At 40.5% G+C, this 21,017-nt stretch overlaps 1 protein-coding gene across 1 annotated transcript in view; it reads left to right on the top strand.

Annotated features, from left to right (window-relative positions):
- Nucleotides 1–6,292: 6,292 nt before the first annotated feature.
- The window catches only part of pcdh1a (protocadherin 1a), a 123,243-nt gene continuing 108,518 nt past the window's right edge, over nt 6,293–21,017 (top strand). The window contains exons 1-2 of the mRNA XM_072446523.1: nt 6,293–7,112; nt 8,494–10,677. Of these exons, the coding sequence (XP_072302624.1) occupies nt 6,315–7,112; nt 8,494–10,677 (2,982 nt within the window). The 5' untranslated portion in view covers nt 6,293–6,314. The remainder of the gene's footprint in view (nt 7,113–8,493; nt 10,678–21,017) is intronic.

Here is a 21,017-nt window from a genome sequence, read left to right as displayed (position 1 = left end):
TATTTCTCCTCCAAAGTAAATACTAGTAGGGGATAGTAGCTGATTTTACTGGTTTGCTGGGCTCTAAGGACCGTTATCCATTTGCTTGTTTCCTGTATACTTGTCTTGTATTGACTAATGGCTGTTTCACTGTTTGATTATCTGTTTCTCTTTGTTACATCAACAACTTTGTGAAGCCCTGCGAGGCAACTGCTGTTGTATTTTGGCTGATAAAAAAACAATTTAACGAGAAAGAAATACGCAGACAAATAGATTTGACTCTCACAATCACTCAGGGCAATGTAAAGTTTTGATTCCCACTATTCTCAACAAATCAATCCCTTACCTTACTACTGTAACATTCCAAAAGCAGAGATTCCTAGATGATCAGAAAAAAAGTGTAAATATATAATGGTGCTATAGATGCGATGTCCTTACCCTCAGTTTACTGACAGCAGCCGGCCAGCCCGCAAACACCACGCATCTATATTTCAGCGGAAGCATCAGGAGAAGTGACAGGAGTCTTCAGTCTGTCTCTCCTCAGAGCCAGCACTAACTACAGAGGTCAGCGGCAGGTGACGGCACACAGGGCTGCACTTGGGCGAGCTTCTCCTGTGGCTCGTGGGTCTGTTTTGAGCGAAGGCCATGCTGGGGATGACTCACAAAGCCACCCCCGGTTCAAAATCTGCTCCGGTGCAAAGTCCTGGCACCCCCGATGCTTCATATTAGCTGGGTACAGTCCAACTCCTTCCCTGGTGACTGTCCTGAGATGTCGGCGTGGGTCAAAAATGGTTGCCATGACTACAGTATCCAAAAGGGTACATTACTTAAGGAAGAGAATTGCTGATTTTGTCGGAGTAAACGCAAAATCAAAAAGAGTACTATGAATTACAAACAAAATGAAAACTAATAATGACTAATTCAGGACTTACTTCATATTAATAGCAATCGAAATGAGCTTTAATAAGAAGAATATCAAATATATTGTACACAACAGGTATAATAGGTAGTCGCCACGTCTTAACTTACTGTCTGAGTAAATGTAACATTACTAGCAACTTGTTTGGGAAGTACAAACTGGCTCAACATGAAGTAGCAGGCAGTTTGGATGTCTCTGCGGCCCAAACTGAGTGCCCTGAGCTCTGCTCTGTGTTTGAACCATCTGGAGCGATTCGTGATCACAGCACGCAGTGATGGACTGAGCACAGCTATGATGCTCAGACCTAAAGTTTTCTCCATGGACGTCTCCATTGTAGAAAAGAAAATACATTTCGAAGCTTAAGAGGATGCCTAGGAGCAATTGCTCTTATAATGATTTTGAAGTGTAACAGCGGAACTAATAGTTGTGTAGAAATGTGGTGAGTCGACTGATCAAACATCGTAGAGGGAAGAGGAGTAGTGCAGGCACGTGTATGTGGTCTTAATTAAACTGTTAAAACGTGAATGAACTAACAGTCAGACACCCACCATCAATTCTACAAAAATGCGGTAGTGTTTTTCTATTTAGTAAAAGGCTTTGAGCGTGGTCAATAAAGAGTAGGGACATAAATGTTGTCTTTTTATATTATTATAGTGTTATTGTATTATCATATTTCAACATGTTTGAACTCTACTAAACATACTGTTTAATGCTGGGATTTGTTTGGCTTTTAAACAGTCTCTTTCTCTCCAAACCACATGCTTTACTGACTATTTACTGTTTTTTAATGTACAAACAAATAAATAAATTGTTATTTTCTGACAAGTATAGCAAGGCAATCTTTGCAATCAGATTCAAATTGCCACCTCCTTAAATCTTACCCTGGGTCCCACACATGCAGTATCTCCCTGGTCACAGCAGCAGCTTGCATGATGTTCACTTGGACATTGTGTGATAAACGAGCTGGACCACACTGAAAACCACCTCCTTGTTCTTCCCTTCTTGATTCTTTTTTGCTGAGTTGTGAATTGGCCCCCTCAGCCTGCCGTCTTATGGGTCTTCCACACCATCTGGGAGAGCAGATGATAACCAAGTTTTTTTTGTGTGCAAAACTGCTGAGATGCTGGAAATGTCATTCCTGGTTGTGTTCAGCAATTCTAAATCATCCGTTTTGCTTTTCAGGTAGTAGACCTATAGGAGACACACGGAAACTCTCTCATCCTTCTCGCCTTAAAAAGTCAGCACGAGTTAGTCCCACCTTAAGCTGCTCTGAGAAGAGGGAAAGACATTTGATGCTGTCCAGGGTTTTTGATAAAGTATTTCTGGGATCGCGCAGCTTTGTGAGGTAACACCACTAAGACCGGGTGTCAGTATACTCTTCAGATAAGGAATTCACACTGACTAAAACCTTGGATTTGAGAAGGAATTTTAATGTATGTAAATGTAAACAACACAAAAGAAAAAGAGAAAAAAATACGGAAAAAAACACAGAATTTGCTTTGGCTGCCAGGCACAGAGCCATCTGGAAGACAGGCATGAGGCCAACTGGAAGACATTAAGTCATGAGTGTCATCAACCATAACAATCATGTCACTATAATAGCATGCCCATTCATTCTCCAATCAGCTATAATGGACACGGGGCAGTTGTGGGTAAACAACACATTATGACATTAAAAAGGCAGCTTTTAAAAGCATATGGCGGATACGGTACGTTTCAGGAAGAGCAGCAATAAAGTACAAAAAGAGATTAACTTAAATAACAAATATGAATAAATATGAATAACAAAAATATGCAGACGTGTAACAGTTACATCATTAATGTTCCCATATACTCGTTGATGGTATTTGAAAAAGCCCTTCTTATGGATAATATGTTGTATAAAAGACTGCTATTAAAATTATGATTTTGATTAAAGGGGCTGTACCTGATTTTTACTATCTTAAAAATACAGGACTAATTTAAACTCTTAGCATCAGTGCACATGTGCTGTTCACTTACCTGATGCTTTCTGCGCATCCTAAATATTCCCCACACTAAGATGTTGTAAGCGCTCCAAGATCAAAACTTCCCTCTTCGCGGAGAATAAATCGCTCTATAATTAGAGAGAGCGCACAATGGACTATTTTTCACCCAAATAGATGCTTTTACAATACATCTCTACTGGGGCAAAACAGAATGTACATCATTACAAAAATCAGGTACAGCCCCTTTAACGGAATGATCATTTTATGTATTGTAAGAGAACTGAACACTGACATTTCCTGGCTTCAGAAATGGAGGGAGACAAATCAACTCGAAATAATGTATTAACAATATGAATTTGCATTGTTATTTTGACTTTGCTAACACACCGTTTTACCAGTGTAGACCGCAGAAGTCAATAGCAGTTGCGTATGAGGAAGCCATTTTTAAATTGTATCCAGGGATAATCTTTTGGCTCCCGCTGCCGTCCCCTCTGTCACACATGAACACGCAAAGCACACAGTCACCATTTACGCCACATTGACCACACGCTCCCCTGCAAATGTAAAAAGGAGCACGTCGATAACCAAGCAATTAGTGCGTCAATAACCAGCACTTCCATTTTTAATGTATTTGCAAGGAATTGGATATCTTATTTGATTGGAGAATGTTCAGGATTCATGACTTGACTTTCTCCACACATTTGGCCTCGGCGATGCTTTGGAACATGGCACATGATGCACATTGTACTCATTCAGGCTCAGTGGTCATTTCACATATAGACTGCCCCCATTACACTTTGTACATGTGCTGGCTGTATTGTTCCATGATGTATGACGCAAATAGTCTTTAAAGGTACATTCACTTTCTGTATAACCTGGCGTATGACGTACAGTGTTATTAAAGAGCAAGGTACTGAATGGAAAAGGTTAGCCAGTAAGGGGAATTACATTTATGTTTTCAATTGCTTTGACATTCATCTAATTTGGCACAGATTTCAGACTTTCCACTCAGTTGATTTTGGTGCAACATTATATCCATTTTCAAGCGTAAACCCTCAAGTTAAAACAAAACACTTTTTGCAGTACCTAAAACACAATTATCAACTATTTTAACACTTTTTGCCCATTCTTCAGTTTTTCCACCTAAATACTGCACATTTTGATAAGTACAGTTGGATACAACAGAACAGAGTATAGATAGAGTAAAAACACATATCTAGAGATCTCGAGACTCCATTGTCCAAGTCTGAAACAGTTCTGATATGACTTGTGTTAAATTGTATACATGTTAGCAGCTTATACCTTACTCTCAAACCAACAGAACAATGTGATGCTGGTTCTATAGATCTCCAACTCTCACAGGACATGTCTAAAGATGTTGTAGCATACGGTGTCTGATGATTGTGTCTGTATTGTAACAACTATTGTCTTTTATAAAGTTTGAATAGTCAACCCTTTTGAACTGTTTTGTGACATAAGGTGAGACACTGCAGGTGAATAGGAAAAAATCTATTTGACGTTTGCTCACATAAATGTTTTTTATGTGCCTTATATAAAAACTTCTAAAATGGCACATAGTTGGGACATTTACACTGAAAAACGGACAGAGCCAGGCTTACATTACTTGCTTAATTTAGTTGACAAACAGTGTTAGATGCAAAAGTGATACTTTATTCATTTTTGGAGTAAACTAGATTAAATAAAAAAAATAAAAATTATGATTTTGCCCTAATTGTTTTGCCCTGAAACTTTAATCAATCAGGCTTTGAATTAGATATTAACAAACTGGATTTTCATAGTTATAATATCTATGTATTACAATTTTTGTTGTAGTTTGCTTGTAAATATGAAGAGAGCAACTTCTATTTCAGCCAGATTTGCTAAAGGTTAAATTATTACATGAATCACAGGTTTGTGTATAAAAAACTATATGAAGGTAAGGAATTACTGAAGCTACTGTGCATTGTGTTATTCGACATATTCGATAGTCTAATTTACTCTAGCCGTACCAATGTGTATAAAGCATATGAACTAATATAATGGTTAAACACTGTACAAGTATAAACAATCCTGCACTCAAAGGTATAGCATGACATTTAACATTACAATGGATGCTCGAAAATACAAATACGAGCAGAGCAGGAAGTGGTTTAGCTGAAAATCAATACAGAATTGATTGTAACATGCTGCTGTCTGTAGTGAAACATAAGATCAGAACAGTTCCGGACTTCACACTACTCGCGCAAATGAGTGTTAAAATGTCTGCTGCCTTTTTTACCAAGTGCTGTACGACAGAAGAAACAGAAATGGCAGCAGTGGTTGTATTTAGCAGTATAAAATTGTCACCACATATTTCCTGAGGATTGAACCTTGATATTTAACCTCTCTGTCTTCTCTCATTTGAATTACCAATAATATTCAGCACTTTCTCTCACTCACACAGAGCACACACTGAGAAAATAATTATGGTTTAAAATGGTTCCAGCATGAACACGCCACAATTCTTTAGCTGTAGGGAATACAGATCAAAGAAGACACTCAAATAATGGGTTATCATTATGGAGTTGAAAGGTTCAAAATCAAACACAAAGATTAGAGTGTTTAAGTTAGCCAGTAGCACAGTGGGTGCAGGGGGTGCAGGGGTTGCAGGGGGGGTCCCGGTGCAGTCGGTGTATTTTGGCCGACTGATAATGGTAGAGTTGCACTATTTGCATGATGAGGAATTGACTCATTGATTTTATGGCCCTTAGTGTTGGAGCTTGTATTGTTCAGCCACCTCTCCAACGATAAAGCTGCTTTGGATGGCTCATTTCTGTCTTAATTTATACATATTTGTTGAAGATATTCTGTAAACTATACATTATTTTAGGCTACATTACGTTCGCCTGAATGTGCAGTGTAATATTGAAATAATGAGTCTTCTAGGCTATATGGGGTCTCCAAGATTTTGTATTACATTTTTATTTGATTAGGCAGCTGCAACAATCCACATCGGCCCTCAAGTTTATTTTGTGCAAGTACACAAGATATTATTTCTTTTTCCAACTGAAATTTGTAAAGGCTGAGACATCCATTGAAGCTACTGAAGCTTGGGGATAAAACGGAAACCATGCTGTGTTATTGCAGTGATTGTATTTTTTAAAGAATCCTTTTCCTTTTGTTGTTCTTCTTTAATTACTATGCAGCGCTCAGAGGCTTGCTGTAGGTTTTAGTGCAATGTATTGACAAATACAGTTAATTTTACAGCTTTAGCGGATGCATATAATAAAAGGAAGACAGAGCTTTCTTGTTGTTTAAACTATTTGTTCAGCCTTTGGCACCAGCACAGCCCTGGGAGTTCTCTGTTCAACTGTGGTTAAATAATTATTAATAAGCATGTATTCCTCGAGCAAAGTGTTCTAACATATATTTCTCTGTGTTATGTTACAGGCAGAGATTCTGATGACCTAATGGACGTCCACTATCGCCTTGTGCTGTGTGCGCTTCTGCTGCTGCAGCTGCATGGGGCGGTCAGAGGCAGTATCCTGTACAGAGTTCCCGAGGAGCAGCCGCCCAACACCCTGATCGGCGGCTTGGCCTCAGACCAGGGCCTGCCAGACTCAGGACATCTATACAAACTGGAGGTGGGCGCCCCATACCTGCGTGTGGACGGAAAGACGGGAGACATTTTCACCACAGAGGTCCCCATAGACCGCGAGACGCTGAAGGACTGCCGTACTCTGCTCAAGGGGAAGCTGTGCTACTTGGAGTTTGAAGTGTCAGTGACTGATCTGATTCAGAACCTGAGCCCCAGACTCATTGAGGGACGCATCGAGGTGCAGGACATCAATGACAACACCCCGCAATTTCCCTCTTCTGTGCTCACCATCTCTGTCCCTGAAAACACCATGATGGGAGCGCTCTTTTCCATCCCTCTTGCCAGCGACAGGGACTCGGAGAGAAATGGAGTGGCCGATTATGCCCTGACTGCTGGGCTCGATGCTGCCACTCTATTTGGTTTACAAGTGGCTGAGGACAGAGGAGAGAAGCTCCCACAGCTCATTGTTCTGGGCAACCTAGATCGAGAGCTAAAGGATTCTTATGATCTCACCATTAAAGCAGTGGATGGAGGGAACCCGCAGCGCTACAGCAGTGCCCTGCTCAGAGTGGTTGTGACTGACGCCAATGACAACTCTCCCAAGTTTGAAAAGTCCACTTATGAAGCTGAAGTCTCGGAGAACAGTCCAATGGGCCACTCTGTGCTGCAGGTAATATTAAAATACTTATAATTGCATGTAAATGTATTTACCGATTTGAGAACTCAAGTAACTGTTAGTTGCATGCGCACACTCACCCCCCCCGCTGCTTCACGTACGTTTGTTTATTAGTGCGGCATTTCAACCACGCATGCGCAGCCAGGGAACTAGCAGTTAGACGCAGGGAATGATTGACATGTTGGAGAGAACGGCTGTCCACGCCACGAGGAAATGAGACTCAGATTGCGTGCCAAAAATCCTCTATTATTCCTTTAATAATAACTTTACAAATTACAAATTAAATGTAATATTTTTTGGGACATTTATCATAAAAAATAACTATTTTATTCAAGACAATGACAAATGTTTCTCAAAAGTACATTTTAATGAAAGTGTGCTAGCGCTGATACATCTCAATCTTGCAATGTGTGTCAGGTATACACCATCCAATATATATACCTAAACTATCCATTAGTATTCCGCTGTTGCTAAACCAAGGCCACAGCTCTTGTTGACTCATGTGTTTGCATTGGAAATTGAGTAATGTACAGCTCTATATCTCTAAAATTTAAAAAGGGACTTCAGCTTGAATTATTGAATCAAAGCATAATTGGTGTATGCGCTGCTTATCACTTATGCTCTATTATACGGTAGTGACAAAATGAAGACTGAGATATAGCGAGTGTAGGAGTAAAATCCTCACGGGAGGATTTGAGCTGCCCAAATGTCTTGTCTATGCTCTCTATTGAACATTTCCACCCAGCCTTTTAACCACATAAAAGGAAATCAGAGATAAAAAAAAAAGGCTGACAAGAAAATCAGTAGTTTCAAAATACACCTGTACATAAAAGCCAGTACCCTGCTGAGTTCAGTTCAGACATTTATCAATTCTATAGCAAGACCTGAGAGAGCTCGTTCCCTCTCTGTATCTAACATTTAGACATTTAGAAAATGTCTCCCGTTTTTAAATCAAAAACCGACATGTGCAATTGGTCCTCTTTCAACAAAATAAAATTATACTATATACAAAACAAATATATAGTCATAAAAAAACAAGCAGGGGAAAGCACCAGGGAAAGTTACAGGTTGTAAATAAAAATACCCTTTGTTGAAATAATGCAATCTATATAGTTATTGCTTTGCCCGAAATGTTGCACAATACAACATTGAACTTTCATTAAAATCTAAGCTCCCACCCAGCAGCTTTGGGAAAAAAAGAAAGAAAAAGAGTAAGTAACACATTGAACATTGAATTGACGATGTCTTGAGATTGGTTTGTCCAAGTTTTTTATTTTATTGATATAATTATTATTATTCTTTTATTACCAGTTTATACATTCTGTCCATAAATACATCTATAGCCTCTAACCACACATTTTCATTCTGTCTTCAGGTAAAAGCCAACGACTCTGACATGGGCCTCAATGGAGAAATCGAATACACCCTTCACCAGGCTGTGGAACCTGTTCCCAGGCTGCTGCGCATCGATCACTCCAGTGGCGTAATCTATGTCAAAGGTCCACTGGACAGGGAGGAAATCAGCAGCTTGTCATTCTATGTGGTGGCCAAAGATAAGGGCCCTCAACCTAAGAGTTCTAAGACGTTCGTCACCATCGAAGTGACTGACCAGAACGACAACGCACCAGCGGTGGAGATCCGGGGGATTGGTTTGGTGACTCACAGCGAGGGGGTTGCCAATATTTCCGAGGACATGCCGGTTGGTACTGCTGTGGCTTTAGTGCAGGTGTCCGACAAGGATGAGGGGGAGAACGCAGTGGTGACTTGCGTGGTAGCTGGAGACGTACCGTTCCAGTTGCGCCCCGCCAGTGATTCATCGAGTGACAATAAGAGAAAGTACTTCCTTCAAACCACCACTCCTCTTGATTACGAAAGGATTCGAGATTATAGAGTTGAGATTGTGGCTGTCGACTCTGGTAACCCTGCTTTGTCAACTACAAATTCTCTCAAAGTCCAAGTGACAGATGTGAACGATAACTCTCCGATATTTTCTCCAACGTTGTTCGAAGTGGACTTTGCTGAAGAGAACCAGCCCGGTGAAAAGGTTTTGGATGTTACTGCTGCAGATGCAGACAGTGGCACTAATGCGGAGCTTGTCTATAACATTTTGGGAGACTCATCCATCAAAGGTCTGTTTGAAATCGATCCCAACACCGGAGAGGTGCGAGCCAGGAGCCCTCTAGATCGTGAACACAAAGAGAGGTATGAATTTAGAGTGACTGCAGCCGATAAGGGCTCGCCTGTTCACAAAGGGACAGCAACAGTTGTCATAAAAGTCCTTGACCGTAATGATAACGACCCTAAGTTCATGCTTAGTGGCTACAGCTTTTCAGTGTTGGAAAATATGCCTCCCCTTAGCCCGGTTGGCATGGTGACAGTTATGGATGTGGACAAAGGTGAAAACGCTCATATCCAGCTCTCTGTGGAGCCAGATGGGGGCAAGTTTGTAGTGCAAAATGGAACAGGCACCATCCTCTCCAGTATATCGTTTGACAGAGAGAAAGAAAGTAGTTACACATTCAGGCTCAAAGCGGTGGATGGAGGAGAGCCCCCCAGGTCTTCATATGTCGGAGTCACTATTAATGTTCTTGATGAAAATGATAATGATCCAGTTGTCACAAAGCCCTCTAATTCCTCTTTTCGCCGCTTGTCACCACTGGCTTCCCCTGATAGTCATGTAGAGATAGTAGAAGCTGAGGATTTGGACAGTGGGCCTAATGCAGACTTGGTTTTTAGCATTGCTGGAGGTAATCCTTATCAGTTATTCCGCATTGCCCCCACCAGTGGAGAAATCACTCTAGCAAAAGAGATGACCCGAAAGCACTGCGGACTGCATCGTTTAGTAGTCCGAGTGAGCGACCGGGGAAAGCCAGCACGCCATGCCACTGCACTAGTGCACATCTATGTGAACGAGACCATTTCAAATGTCAGCTTAGTGGAGGCCTTAGTCGGGCACAGCCTTTACACTCCACTGGACAGAGACATTGCAGGTGATCCTGACAATGGATTTGCTGCACAACGAAGCAATATTTTGTTTGGAAGTCTCGCTGGCGTGGCAGGTGTGGTCATGCTGATTTTGGTGGTTGTTTTTATCCGCCACCGAATTCAGAGAGAGACTAAGAGTGGCTACCAGGCAGGCAAGAAGGAGACAAAAGACTTGTATGCACCCAAGCAGGTTCCCAAGAACACCAAAGGCAAACGAGGCAGAAAGGGGAAGCCCCAGAAGTCTCCTAAACCACTCGGTGAGGACGAAGAAGTCAGTCTTCAAAAGAGTTTAAAGTTCAATCTAGATGGAGTCAATGATAGCCCGAGGATACACCTGCCCCTGACATATTCACCGGGCAGCCCAGACATAGGCCGGCACTACCGCTCCAACTCCCCTCTGCCCTCCATCCAACTGCAGGCTCAGTCGCCTTCGGCCTCTCAGAAGCACCAGGCCGTGCAGGACCTCCCCGCTGCCAACACCTTTGTTGGAACTGGAGGAGACGACAACTCCACTGGCTCAGACCAGTACTCCGATTACAGCTACAAGACAGGCACGCAGAAGTACAACAAGCAGGTAAGTCTAGACACACAGTAGACAGCTGACAGCCAGTACAGTACATCTATTCTGGCTGTTAATAGGTGATATATCTAGGGCTACATTTCATTCTTCTGTCACAATCATACCACAGGCCCCCCATTTATACAGCCGGAATACACCTCATGTCTGATATAGTGCTCCCTCTTTCATGCCACAGTCTAATAAGAGATACATGCAAGGCTTTTTCAGACTTCAAATGTTACATTATTACATTCATATTTTATCTCTTTGAAATATTGCCTCACTGTTGTGTGTGTCTCTTAAAGTTTTTTTTCTTTGCCAAATGCTTGAAAAGTTTCCAATTTCAGTTATTAGTGAAGTATGACCAGATGCAGCCGTCCTTGCTGCAGGTGTCCAGGGGTTAGTGCTAAACCCAGTGTTGGAGGTGCGCTTGCTGCTGCTCCGCCTGACCCCCCGTCCTCTGATCTCCGCATTTCACTTTCTCTTATCTCCTGCTCCTTCTGCTCTTATCTCCTCTTATCACTACAACATTTGGCAAAGCTCAAATCACCATGGAAACCGAAATATTAATAGACTCCCAGGGATTACAAACAGGAGAAATTGTAGCGTAAAGGGATAGAGAGCTACTGTGTCTCTAGGTTTCTGTGTCAACCAGAAGTGTATGCACGTGCAGCCCTGACCGCATTAGTTTGTGTTTGGATGACTGTGTGCGAATTCCTCCTACACCGAGCACAGATTTTAGATGTGGCTCTTTTGTACTTTACTATATTATATATTCCTTTTCACAATTAAGGATATGCTTCAGTAATGTTTGCAGGTCTGCTAGTCTGCTAGTCTGCAAGTAAAAAAATGATTAGCTGAATTTAAAACAACATAGTTGTAATATTTCACATCATTTTTTGCCTTTTAGTAAGTTTGCCTGATCTCTCATAGAGATGAGAGAAATGATATAGTTGTCTGCTCATTTATGCCATTTTAAGGACCCAAGGCCAAGTTCTGTTGTTCTGCCACTCCTGTATTTTCCCTATGTGTTCTTTTGAATAACATCTTTTCATTATACGCTAAACCACTGCCAGCTTCATACACATCAAAGCAATCAAGTCCCTATTGATTATTTCTAACGCTGCTGTTTTCACGTTGACAATATACTGTTCAAAAGCAGCCATGTGTTATAATAGCGACAGCAATTGTATGTAATTTGTGTTGGTCCATGAAAAGTCTGGACCAAAACTGGCTGCCTTTCAAGATGTTCCAATGTTCATGCCTGCAGATTTTACAGGCTAACATTTACACCGGAACAATTAGCAAAAATATACAGCTGTAAACACATGTAGGGGCATTTAATTTCATTCATAGGCAAGGCACACACAGTTGTTGGTTGGTGGCTTGAGCAGATGCCGCCTGACAGCTAAGGTGATCACAGGCATGTTGGGCGGAGCTTATGAGGAGAACAGTCACCAGTGTCTCTGTGATGGACAATTTAAGGGACGGAAATGACTGTGAGCCACAAGGTGCACCTGGATCCCTGTGTGTAGTGCCAATCTACTCTGTTTGCCTGCTTAGAAAAAAAGTATCAATTGTAATGGCCCAGATGTAAGCACTCAGCCTTTGTGCGGGAACATAAATTCGGATGAGACGCAAGCCGAGTGATTGACAGCCGGCGCAAAAACACGGCCAGATGTTGGAACTCGTGTGACATACCTCGGCAGATGTTGTCTCATGTATGGCATCCCCTCTCACATCGGGAAGAACAGATTGACCAAAATATATAATTAAAGAAACTGCCAAGTGAGTAGACAGATATAAAGTGGGGCCCTCGCTTTAATTAACTGTACTACATTCAAACAATGGCTTCTCATTGACAGCGTAGCGTGGATGATCGGTTACTGCTAAACCTATGATATCATCATTTACAGGATATCATAGGTTTAGCAGGATGCAGGATTTTAACTACCTAAATGGTCTTCAAAATGATAGTATGATCGCATTTCTGTTGATGCTTTTGACGGCCCTGAAAAAAGATAAACATTAGAGGCCGTATATTATCCCCAGTCTTAGGGTTAACTTCGGCATTGCAGCGCTCATTTTCTGACATCTTGCGTTGGCACACTTGCACAGGTTTGATCAGGCCTGAAAATGAAACAAATAATTTCAACAATGCATGCAAAAAATATGACAAAATGTTTGAAAAGTGTACAGTAAAAACTTTATAATAGGGTTAAAGACTTAAAAAAAGGGTTACAAACAAAGCTAATTGACAACAGAAACTTGTAGTTTATTGTTTCTAAAAGGTTACGAAGCAATATTTCTGCACTTTTGTGGTTTATTTTACGCTTACGTTTTGTGCAATGATTGACCGCAACCAAGACATTTTACTGGCATGTTGTAATACATTTCCATGATATTGTTTGAATATTGTAACTGTATTGCCCACCACTAGGGATGTCACTATTAACCGTTTTTTCAATCATCACGATTATTCATGGCCACGATAGGTTATTGGTGTTATTCGCAGAAATGTCTTCAGGTGCAACACGAGTCAGGGCGGCGTGCGCACACACGTGTCTTTGTATCAGAGCCCACCGTGTCAACAAGACTGGATAAACGAGCTGAACGACCGGTCCGTTACACACGGAGCGTACAAGTCACGGCGGTGTGCGCACACGTGCGTATGTGTGTGTGTGTGTGTGTGTGTGTGCCTTATGCCGCTGCTTCATGAGTTTGCACGGTGCAGAGCGAGGGGCCCCACTGCTGATGGTGCTGGAGCGTAAAGCGACCACTCAGTGCAAGCCCAAAGTGGAGCCACGGAACGCACAAGCTCAGAGGAGAGAGAGAGGAGGAGACAGGTAGTTCCAGAGCGTAATCTTGTCTGTAAAAGCTTTTTTATTCTTCACAAATCTGTTTGTTGTTGGCGGAAAGTGACTTTCTCAAAGTTTCAAGCCCCTCCCCCGAGCGTTACCATGGATCTCATCTCACTAATAAATTATATAATGCTAAAAGAGCTAAAATGAGGGGCCAATAAGCATACATTAATATTATTCTATCAATTTGTGGCCACTATATTTTACTTTTAAATTGAAATGCTGTATTAAAGAGTAGGGAATTTAATTGATATAAAACCAAATTTTCCTTTCACAGGAAGTTTAAACATAAAAAAATACAACATGGAAATTGTGATATTTCTCCTCATGATAATCTTGACTCTAAAATGAATATCGTGACCCACCACTATATGTTGAAATGATGCCTTTCTAACAATGTCTCAAACATATTTCTGTATTTCAATATATTAATTTAATCATAAACCACTTTACATAGCACATCCCAACACTCTTAGAATATCTATGTTTACTTTCTCAACTTTTTCAAGTGATAAATAAAGTCTTTGCATATGCATAGGCACAGACACATCATTGTGTAAAATAAGTTTTCAATAAGGTTTGGTTTTCACTTGAAAGCTGTAAAATGAATGTGTCTGCTCATACCGTTTCACAGCGCGTGTGTGTACATGCAGCCCCACAGATCAGTTAAAGCCTGTTTACCACATGAGGATAGAGCTGCTAGGCAGAGCTAAAGGATATTTAGTATTCACCTTATTCCATCGCCGCCATCTGATCTAATCCTTCTTCCGCTTGTATTAGTTAACATGGGGTTGCCAAACTCCACAGTAAGTAAGTTCTACACAGACTAAAAACTAGTTTCCAGGCTGCTCGAGAATCTTTGCAGTGTTGACTGGGACATTGGACATTTTACACAAATCAATCTACTTAATAGCATATTTCAGCGAAAAGACTTTTTCTTCCTTCTCCACTTAAGTGACCGAAAGTGCCATTACAACTGAAGTGCTGATCAGGGGGCAAAAAGAGGCAAAAGTGGGCAGGGCGGAATAAGGTGAATAGGTTAGATCAATCCTTGACTGACTCTCTAATGACGGGGAAAGATGCCACTACAGAGATATAATGTGAATCTGTACAGAAAATCAACCATTAATCAGAAAATTAAATCAATGTTGAAAACACAAACATTATTTTACAGCAATTGTGCATGAGCTAATAATTGGGTGTTGATCATTGACATATTTCTATACAATCGTGTCAAATCGCATTTATATCCATTTTCCGTCTTGCTGCTTGTTACCTTGAATTTAATCTTTTCTCATTGTAAAATATTCTCGTAAAGCCCTTGACGTCTAAGTGGTGTTTAATAGCAATATACTCAAATTTATCAACCCGCCAAAGCAATTGGCACCTTTGTCTGGAAAATCTATATTTGTTTTTTCCCTACTCATATTGTGGAATCAATTCAAATAAGATTGTAATCTCCAAGGATGCAAGAAATTGTCAGCCGCATAATTGCCGTCGTCAGAGTGCTTTGAAGAGAGAGTGGTGAATACAGGTTTATTGTACATTGACTGTGATATTTAAAAACATTGACTGTGATATTTAAAAACAATAAACCCAGAAATAAAGGCAAATACTGCATATATGATCTGAGAAGCTTTCAACTAAGCATGTCCATCCAGTCGCAGTGAATGGCCTTGTCTTCTGTTGTGATATAAATGAATATATATATCATAGTAATTACAGTATATAAGGTTGTGGTATATGAAAATGATCACGAGTATTCAAGTTATGTTTTTTTCTTTGTCAATGGAAATATGAAAATTAAAACGTCATTTCTGTAATTCCTTTGTATGCAGTTCTGCTATGGCTGGCTGAATTCAGCACCATGGACAGTGCCTTGCAATGGCAGCTCCAGCCTCTCCAGCACATATCAAACAGTACTATGTTAAGACTTTTGTTTGACCAAGGGACATTTTCCCAATAATATTATGAATTCTAACAAGCTCTCATTCACTGTGTTTGAAAAGCTAAATAAAAAGGCAGCGTTTTTGTATTCCACTCCCTGTCATTACCTTGATAGACAGCAAAAAAATGAATCAAAATGTGATGAATGGACCAGGGCAATTTTCTATGTTTTCTCTCGAAAGAGAAGCCCCCTTAACCAGGTGCAAATTTACCAACAAACAAAACGAGGAATGCTTGCACCGTAGATTCAAACAAATGAGATGGGCAGCGAGCGTGATAGGGTGAGTGGCTCCTGAATAGACTTCCATTCACAGCGCCTGCACCTGTTTAGGTAATATTGTAATTAAAGTGGGGACATTGGGAATTTTCCTCCGGGCCTTGGCAAATCAAAGTAGTCTCAGGTGGATGCTATAATTTTGTTGCCGAGCCTGCATAGACAATTACATAAAGTGTGGACATTTTCAAAGGTACAACTTGTTGTAATCCCTCATTCGTCCAGGAGTGTTCCATTTTACAAAAAATTCAGTTGTATCTTATGGACTCTGTTTTTAGAAAAAACAAAACGTTTCAACTCTCATTCAAGAGTCATTCTCAATCTGCGAATCAAGTCTGGGAACTCAGGTGTTATATCTTGCTCTGTTTAAGCTAACCTGAGTTCCCAGACTCGATTCGCAGATCGAGAATGATTCTTGGTTGAGAGTTGAAACGTTTTGTTTTTCTAAAAACTTCCAGATGATACATCTGAAACCTTTCTAAATTTTTGATGGTATTTATCAATACTGGGCTGGATGGTGGGGATGTCTTTGCTGTAGATTGCATAGCTTGAAATAATTGCTTCAGACCGTATCTCACATTAACCTTATATTATGGCAGATAGTACCTCTTTGCATTGTTATGTGCACTGGAAAGCACCACATTCCAATTATGTTCTTACTTCTCTTTAGCATGTCCTGTACTAAATTTACAGGCGTAGTCATTAATGGAGCTATTCTCACTTTGTTGTCATGTTCACCGCTGCTTCCGGGGATGATTTGCTATGGCTAAAACAAGATAAGCGCGAGTCTGTGCAATTTTACAGCCACTATCTTTCATATGCCCCCACCAACCCTTTCTTTGTCACCTTTTGAACGTGTGATATTGCATGATGGTTGCTGCAGAAACCAGTGACTCACATTAGGCCTTGGAGCTGATAATTAGCCCTGTTGGGTCCATTCTGACACCTTTTTTCACACCACACATTTAAGAAACCCACATTTGCATTTAACACAACATATTGTCTGTTCATCACAGGTCTATGGAAATGATGTCAGAACTCTTCACTGGTACATTTAGCCGTGAGTCCACTGCAGATAAGGGGTAAACTGCCAAGTATTGTTCTTTTCATTTTTCACACATATTACAGATTAACACAATTTGCACTTCTCAATTTAGTCATTACAGAGGCCCTATCTTGCAATAATAAATAAATTATACTCACACACAAACCAGGGACTACGGGTGAGTGATATGGCAAAAAAAATGAACCAATACGAGAAGTGGGTGTGAAACGTGTTTGTGTTTGAGTAGACAGCAGCATTAAATAGAGAAATAGTTGATATGAAATAGCAGATGTACCCAGCTGTACTAGGGACATTCATGTTCATCTGTAAAGCTATTTGTCCTTAAAATATAGCCACATTCTATCTTTGTTGCTGTTACCATCTCACATTTGTATTGAATAGAGTTTTTCCAATCAGGATATTTGAGGCCTAACACGATACCTATCATCTGATCTTTTGATATTCCAATACTTATCACGACCGATACCGATCACATTGACATGTTTTTTTCTAATAATAACAAAAAAAAATATGATTTTTATTAAATATATATAATTTATTAAAAAAAAAGGCTTTTGATAGTATGAAGTTCGACTAAATCTGTTTAGTTTATACGATCCACTGAACTTTTGTGGCAATTTTAGCCACTAATGTGCTTCTGCTCATCAATCAATCAATCAATCACATGATTCATGTCCGTGTCATGAAAGCAGTCGTGTAAGCAGTTTGGACAGTTTGAGGAAGGAAAATGTGCAGAAGAGCGATACAAGGACAACTTACCGTATGTGTTTTGCCACTTTCAAACGAGACTTTGACAAAACCACAGTGTGCTTTGCATTTTCACTTTCCCTACGCAGACAGTTGGTAACTGTACAGCTTCAAAAAGCACATTTTCTCAGCACAATAAGACACCACAGATATCTTTTTACATTTAAGGTACTCGTTAAATTATTGCTTTTTAATGGCTTTATCATACCTGCAAACGCGAAGTCAATGCGTTCTGTGGATGCATTGGGAAACCATTCGGCTCAGTCTGAGCACGTCACTTGATACGGCTGATAGACGACACATTTGGCTCTGATCCTCTATTATGATTTTAACTAAAAGACCTGCGAGTGGGCTCTTAGTTTTGCGTGCGTTTACATAATAATGTGGCTGCTCCGTGTTGTTGTCCGCTCCGGAATCAAACAAGGTGCGAGCGGGGAGCAGACGATGGATACATCGCAGTCTTAAAGGACCACATCAGGAGGGTTTGATGTGGAGCTTAAACGACGAGACTGAAATAACTTACAGATCATCTACCTCAATGTAAATGTGATGATGATGTAGAGTGTGATTGATACGTCTGATTGGATTACCCTTACTTACAAACTCAACTAACTACAAGCAGAGACAACAACACAATTGTTTCAGTAGTGCTTACTTACCTTATTGGAGCAAGTATAATCATGTGTGTGTGGAGTATAATACTTTCCATTTTATAGTTTCCATATGTGCTCATGAAGACATCTAAAAATGTAGATGTATGAATTGGCTGATACTTAATATTACAAATCCTTGCTTTCCCAGACGACAACCTGTTTGTCACCCTGTTTGTCACCCATTTCGCCCCATTTTTGTAGAAGTCTGAACAGTTTCACACCTTCATGCCAAGATTCAGCTTTCAGACATCGCTTTTGGTAGCTATCTCGTCCCAGTCCGGTAAATTCCAGGGATGGGAGCAGCTATTTTCACACCGTCTTAATTAACCTGCCGCATTGTTAAGCAGAGCCCACACTTTGTGAACTTTGCACGTCCCTTTGAGCCCGGATTAGCCCAATTTGGCTCAAAAAGTGCTGCATTAGCTCTGCAGAGGTGTATTTTACAGACAAGGCCGTGGGCAAAATCTGTACTTGTTCTACACGATGGTGTCACATTATTCTCCTTTGCTCCTTTCCAACATCTTAAAATAACTTAAAATATAGTGTCATCTACATTTCACTGAGGCTTTGGCAGAGCAATCAGTGCAACCGACTATATTTCCCTATCTCTCCCTATATCGGAATCCAATCTGCCACATTTTTCCCCTCGCCTCGCGCTGAAACCTCTCACACAGGGCTCTTTGTGCAACGCATTTTCGGCCCCACTCACTGATTACCCGGGAAAGGCCGCCTACAAGCGAAGTAAGGTAAAAGGCATTGTGGATGCTGAAATAATTTACCCGGCCTATACTGCCTGTTGTGCTTACTGCTCTAAAGCAAATGCCACGATGCAATGTATTGTGCTGCCACATTGTATGGAAACTATTTTTTTCCCCCTTCATTGCAGCTGCTGCTTCTCATTCTAGCAACTCTACATTCAAACATGTTTTTTTCTTCACTTCGCACTTTGAGTCCTATTTATGTTGCTTACTACATGTGATGCTAAAAATACACCTATGCTCTTGTATAATAGAAACTCCCCCAGTGCTGGTGTTAAATATACAATCACCTTCATGCACTGTGAGTTGAACTAAACACCGATTTCCTCATTTGCTATTCATTATCCCTATTATGTATGTGTACATCAGGACTGGTTGCTATTTTTGTACTTACAGAGGTGGTGTGTTTGTGTCTTGGAAGAACAGTGTTGTCAGTGTTTGACAACATCTCAGCACCTGAAATGTCATGTAAACAAGACTCATTATCATAAACTAATCCAATGTCCTTTTATGTGAATATAACTCAAGACAGACAGATAGTACTTTGCTTTTGTTACATTTGTGCTTTTGCATTTCTCTATAAACTTCCAACAGCAAAACGGCTTACCCCGGTCACATGGATCTGTAAAGGAAAACATGGACTTGTTTCAGTGTTTTTTCTGTCTTCTTTGACATTATGTCTAGGATATTTTAAGGTCTCTGGGCCAAAGAACGTTTTCACTGTAGAATTGTCAGTGCCTTGCTATGATTTATGTGTTATTGTTAGGTCTGCACAATATATCGCAAAAGTATCGATATTGCAATATTGGCTGACACAATAATCGGTAAAACTAAATGTAACACAATGAAAACAAGGTCTTCTATCTGACAGAAATGTGTTGTTTTTACATTGAAAAAGGCAAAAAAATACTGTATTCTGTTGCGCTAGAAAAATTTGAAAATTGATACTGCAGAATTTACTAGACTCTAGATACCAATTTTGATCTGACAATCAAAAAAATTGCTTTTTTTTAGATGATAGACTATCTGGAAAATAACAATACTTCTAAATGTTACCATGTGGTCCTGTAGGTCTGATCAAACTTAAGATCATTCTAAAACTATTCAGGAAAGGTCACATTTTGGTACTTGGAAATGGAACAGCCCTCGTTTGGTTCACTCTACATTTTTCGTTTACAAAAAGCAAAGCGATGAATTGATTAAATAGACATGTGTGTATTTAAATAACCTATATGACGGTGATTACAATATTGATTAGTAAATAATGCTTGTGAACTTTTTGTTTCTGTGTTTTTAAAAATAGACTTTGTGTAGCCTATTATAGTGGGTTAGTAATAAGCAGTGCATATGGATAAATAGTTGACGTGCTCATTAAAGTGACACGTTGTGTTCATTTGGGAAGTAAACTGTTTGGTCAAAATGGACCGTAACCTCCAGCCCAAGGGGAGTGGCTCAAACCCAGCCCATGTTCAGGGTGAGAAGGGTCAGTGTTCTCCATCTCAGCTCCCTCGCTGCGTCTCCGCTGTGCTCTGTACGTGCTTGTGTGTTGGATCGGTGCCTCTCTCACTCCGCTGCAGACCCCGGGCACATCGCGGCCCCAGAGCGGGTAGAGAGAGGCTTTCTCCTCGCGCAGTTCACACCGGGGCTTAGCGCACACATACAAAACATGCATTGTTTCCGCTTTCAGCAGATTGCAGTTGCACACAGTAAATAAAAACTCTAAAGAGCAGTCTAATAACTTAAAATGTATCATTTCAGTGCTTATTAGTTACTTCTGGGAGTATTTCCCTTCCCCTTGGTCTGAAGTGTGCAACTGAATTTGCTTCATTTGAAGGGGTGTGCGGCCCTTCGCCTTAGCCCCGCCCCTCACTGCTAGAAATGAGACACCCCTTCGTCTCTCGTGAACACGCAAAATGAAGGGGTAAGCGAAGGGCTAAAGGGTAGAATTGCTTAAATGTCACTATAATATCAATATCAGAGTACTTCATAGCCATATCGTATATCGCAATAATTTCCAATTACGTGTTGTGTCGCTCCAGTTATTATCAT

Source organism: Eucyclogobius newberryi, unplaced genomic scaffold (assembly GCF_026437365.1).
Source record: "Eucyclogobius newberryi isolate DKJ021-1_F unplaced genomic scaffold, fEucNew1.0.hap1 SCAF_15, whole genome shotgun sequence".
Lineage (NCBI taxonomy): Eukaryota > Metazoa > Chordata > Actinopteri > Gobiiformes > Gobiidae > Eucyclogobius > Eucyclogobius newberryi.
Note: the sequence above shows the minus strand (reverse complement) of the source record. Positions and strands in the feature narration are given on the sequence as shown.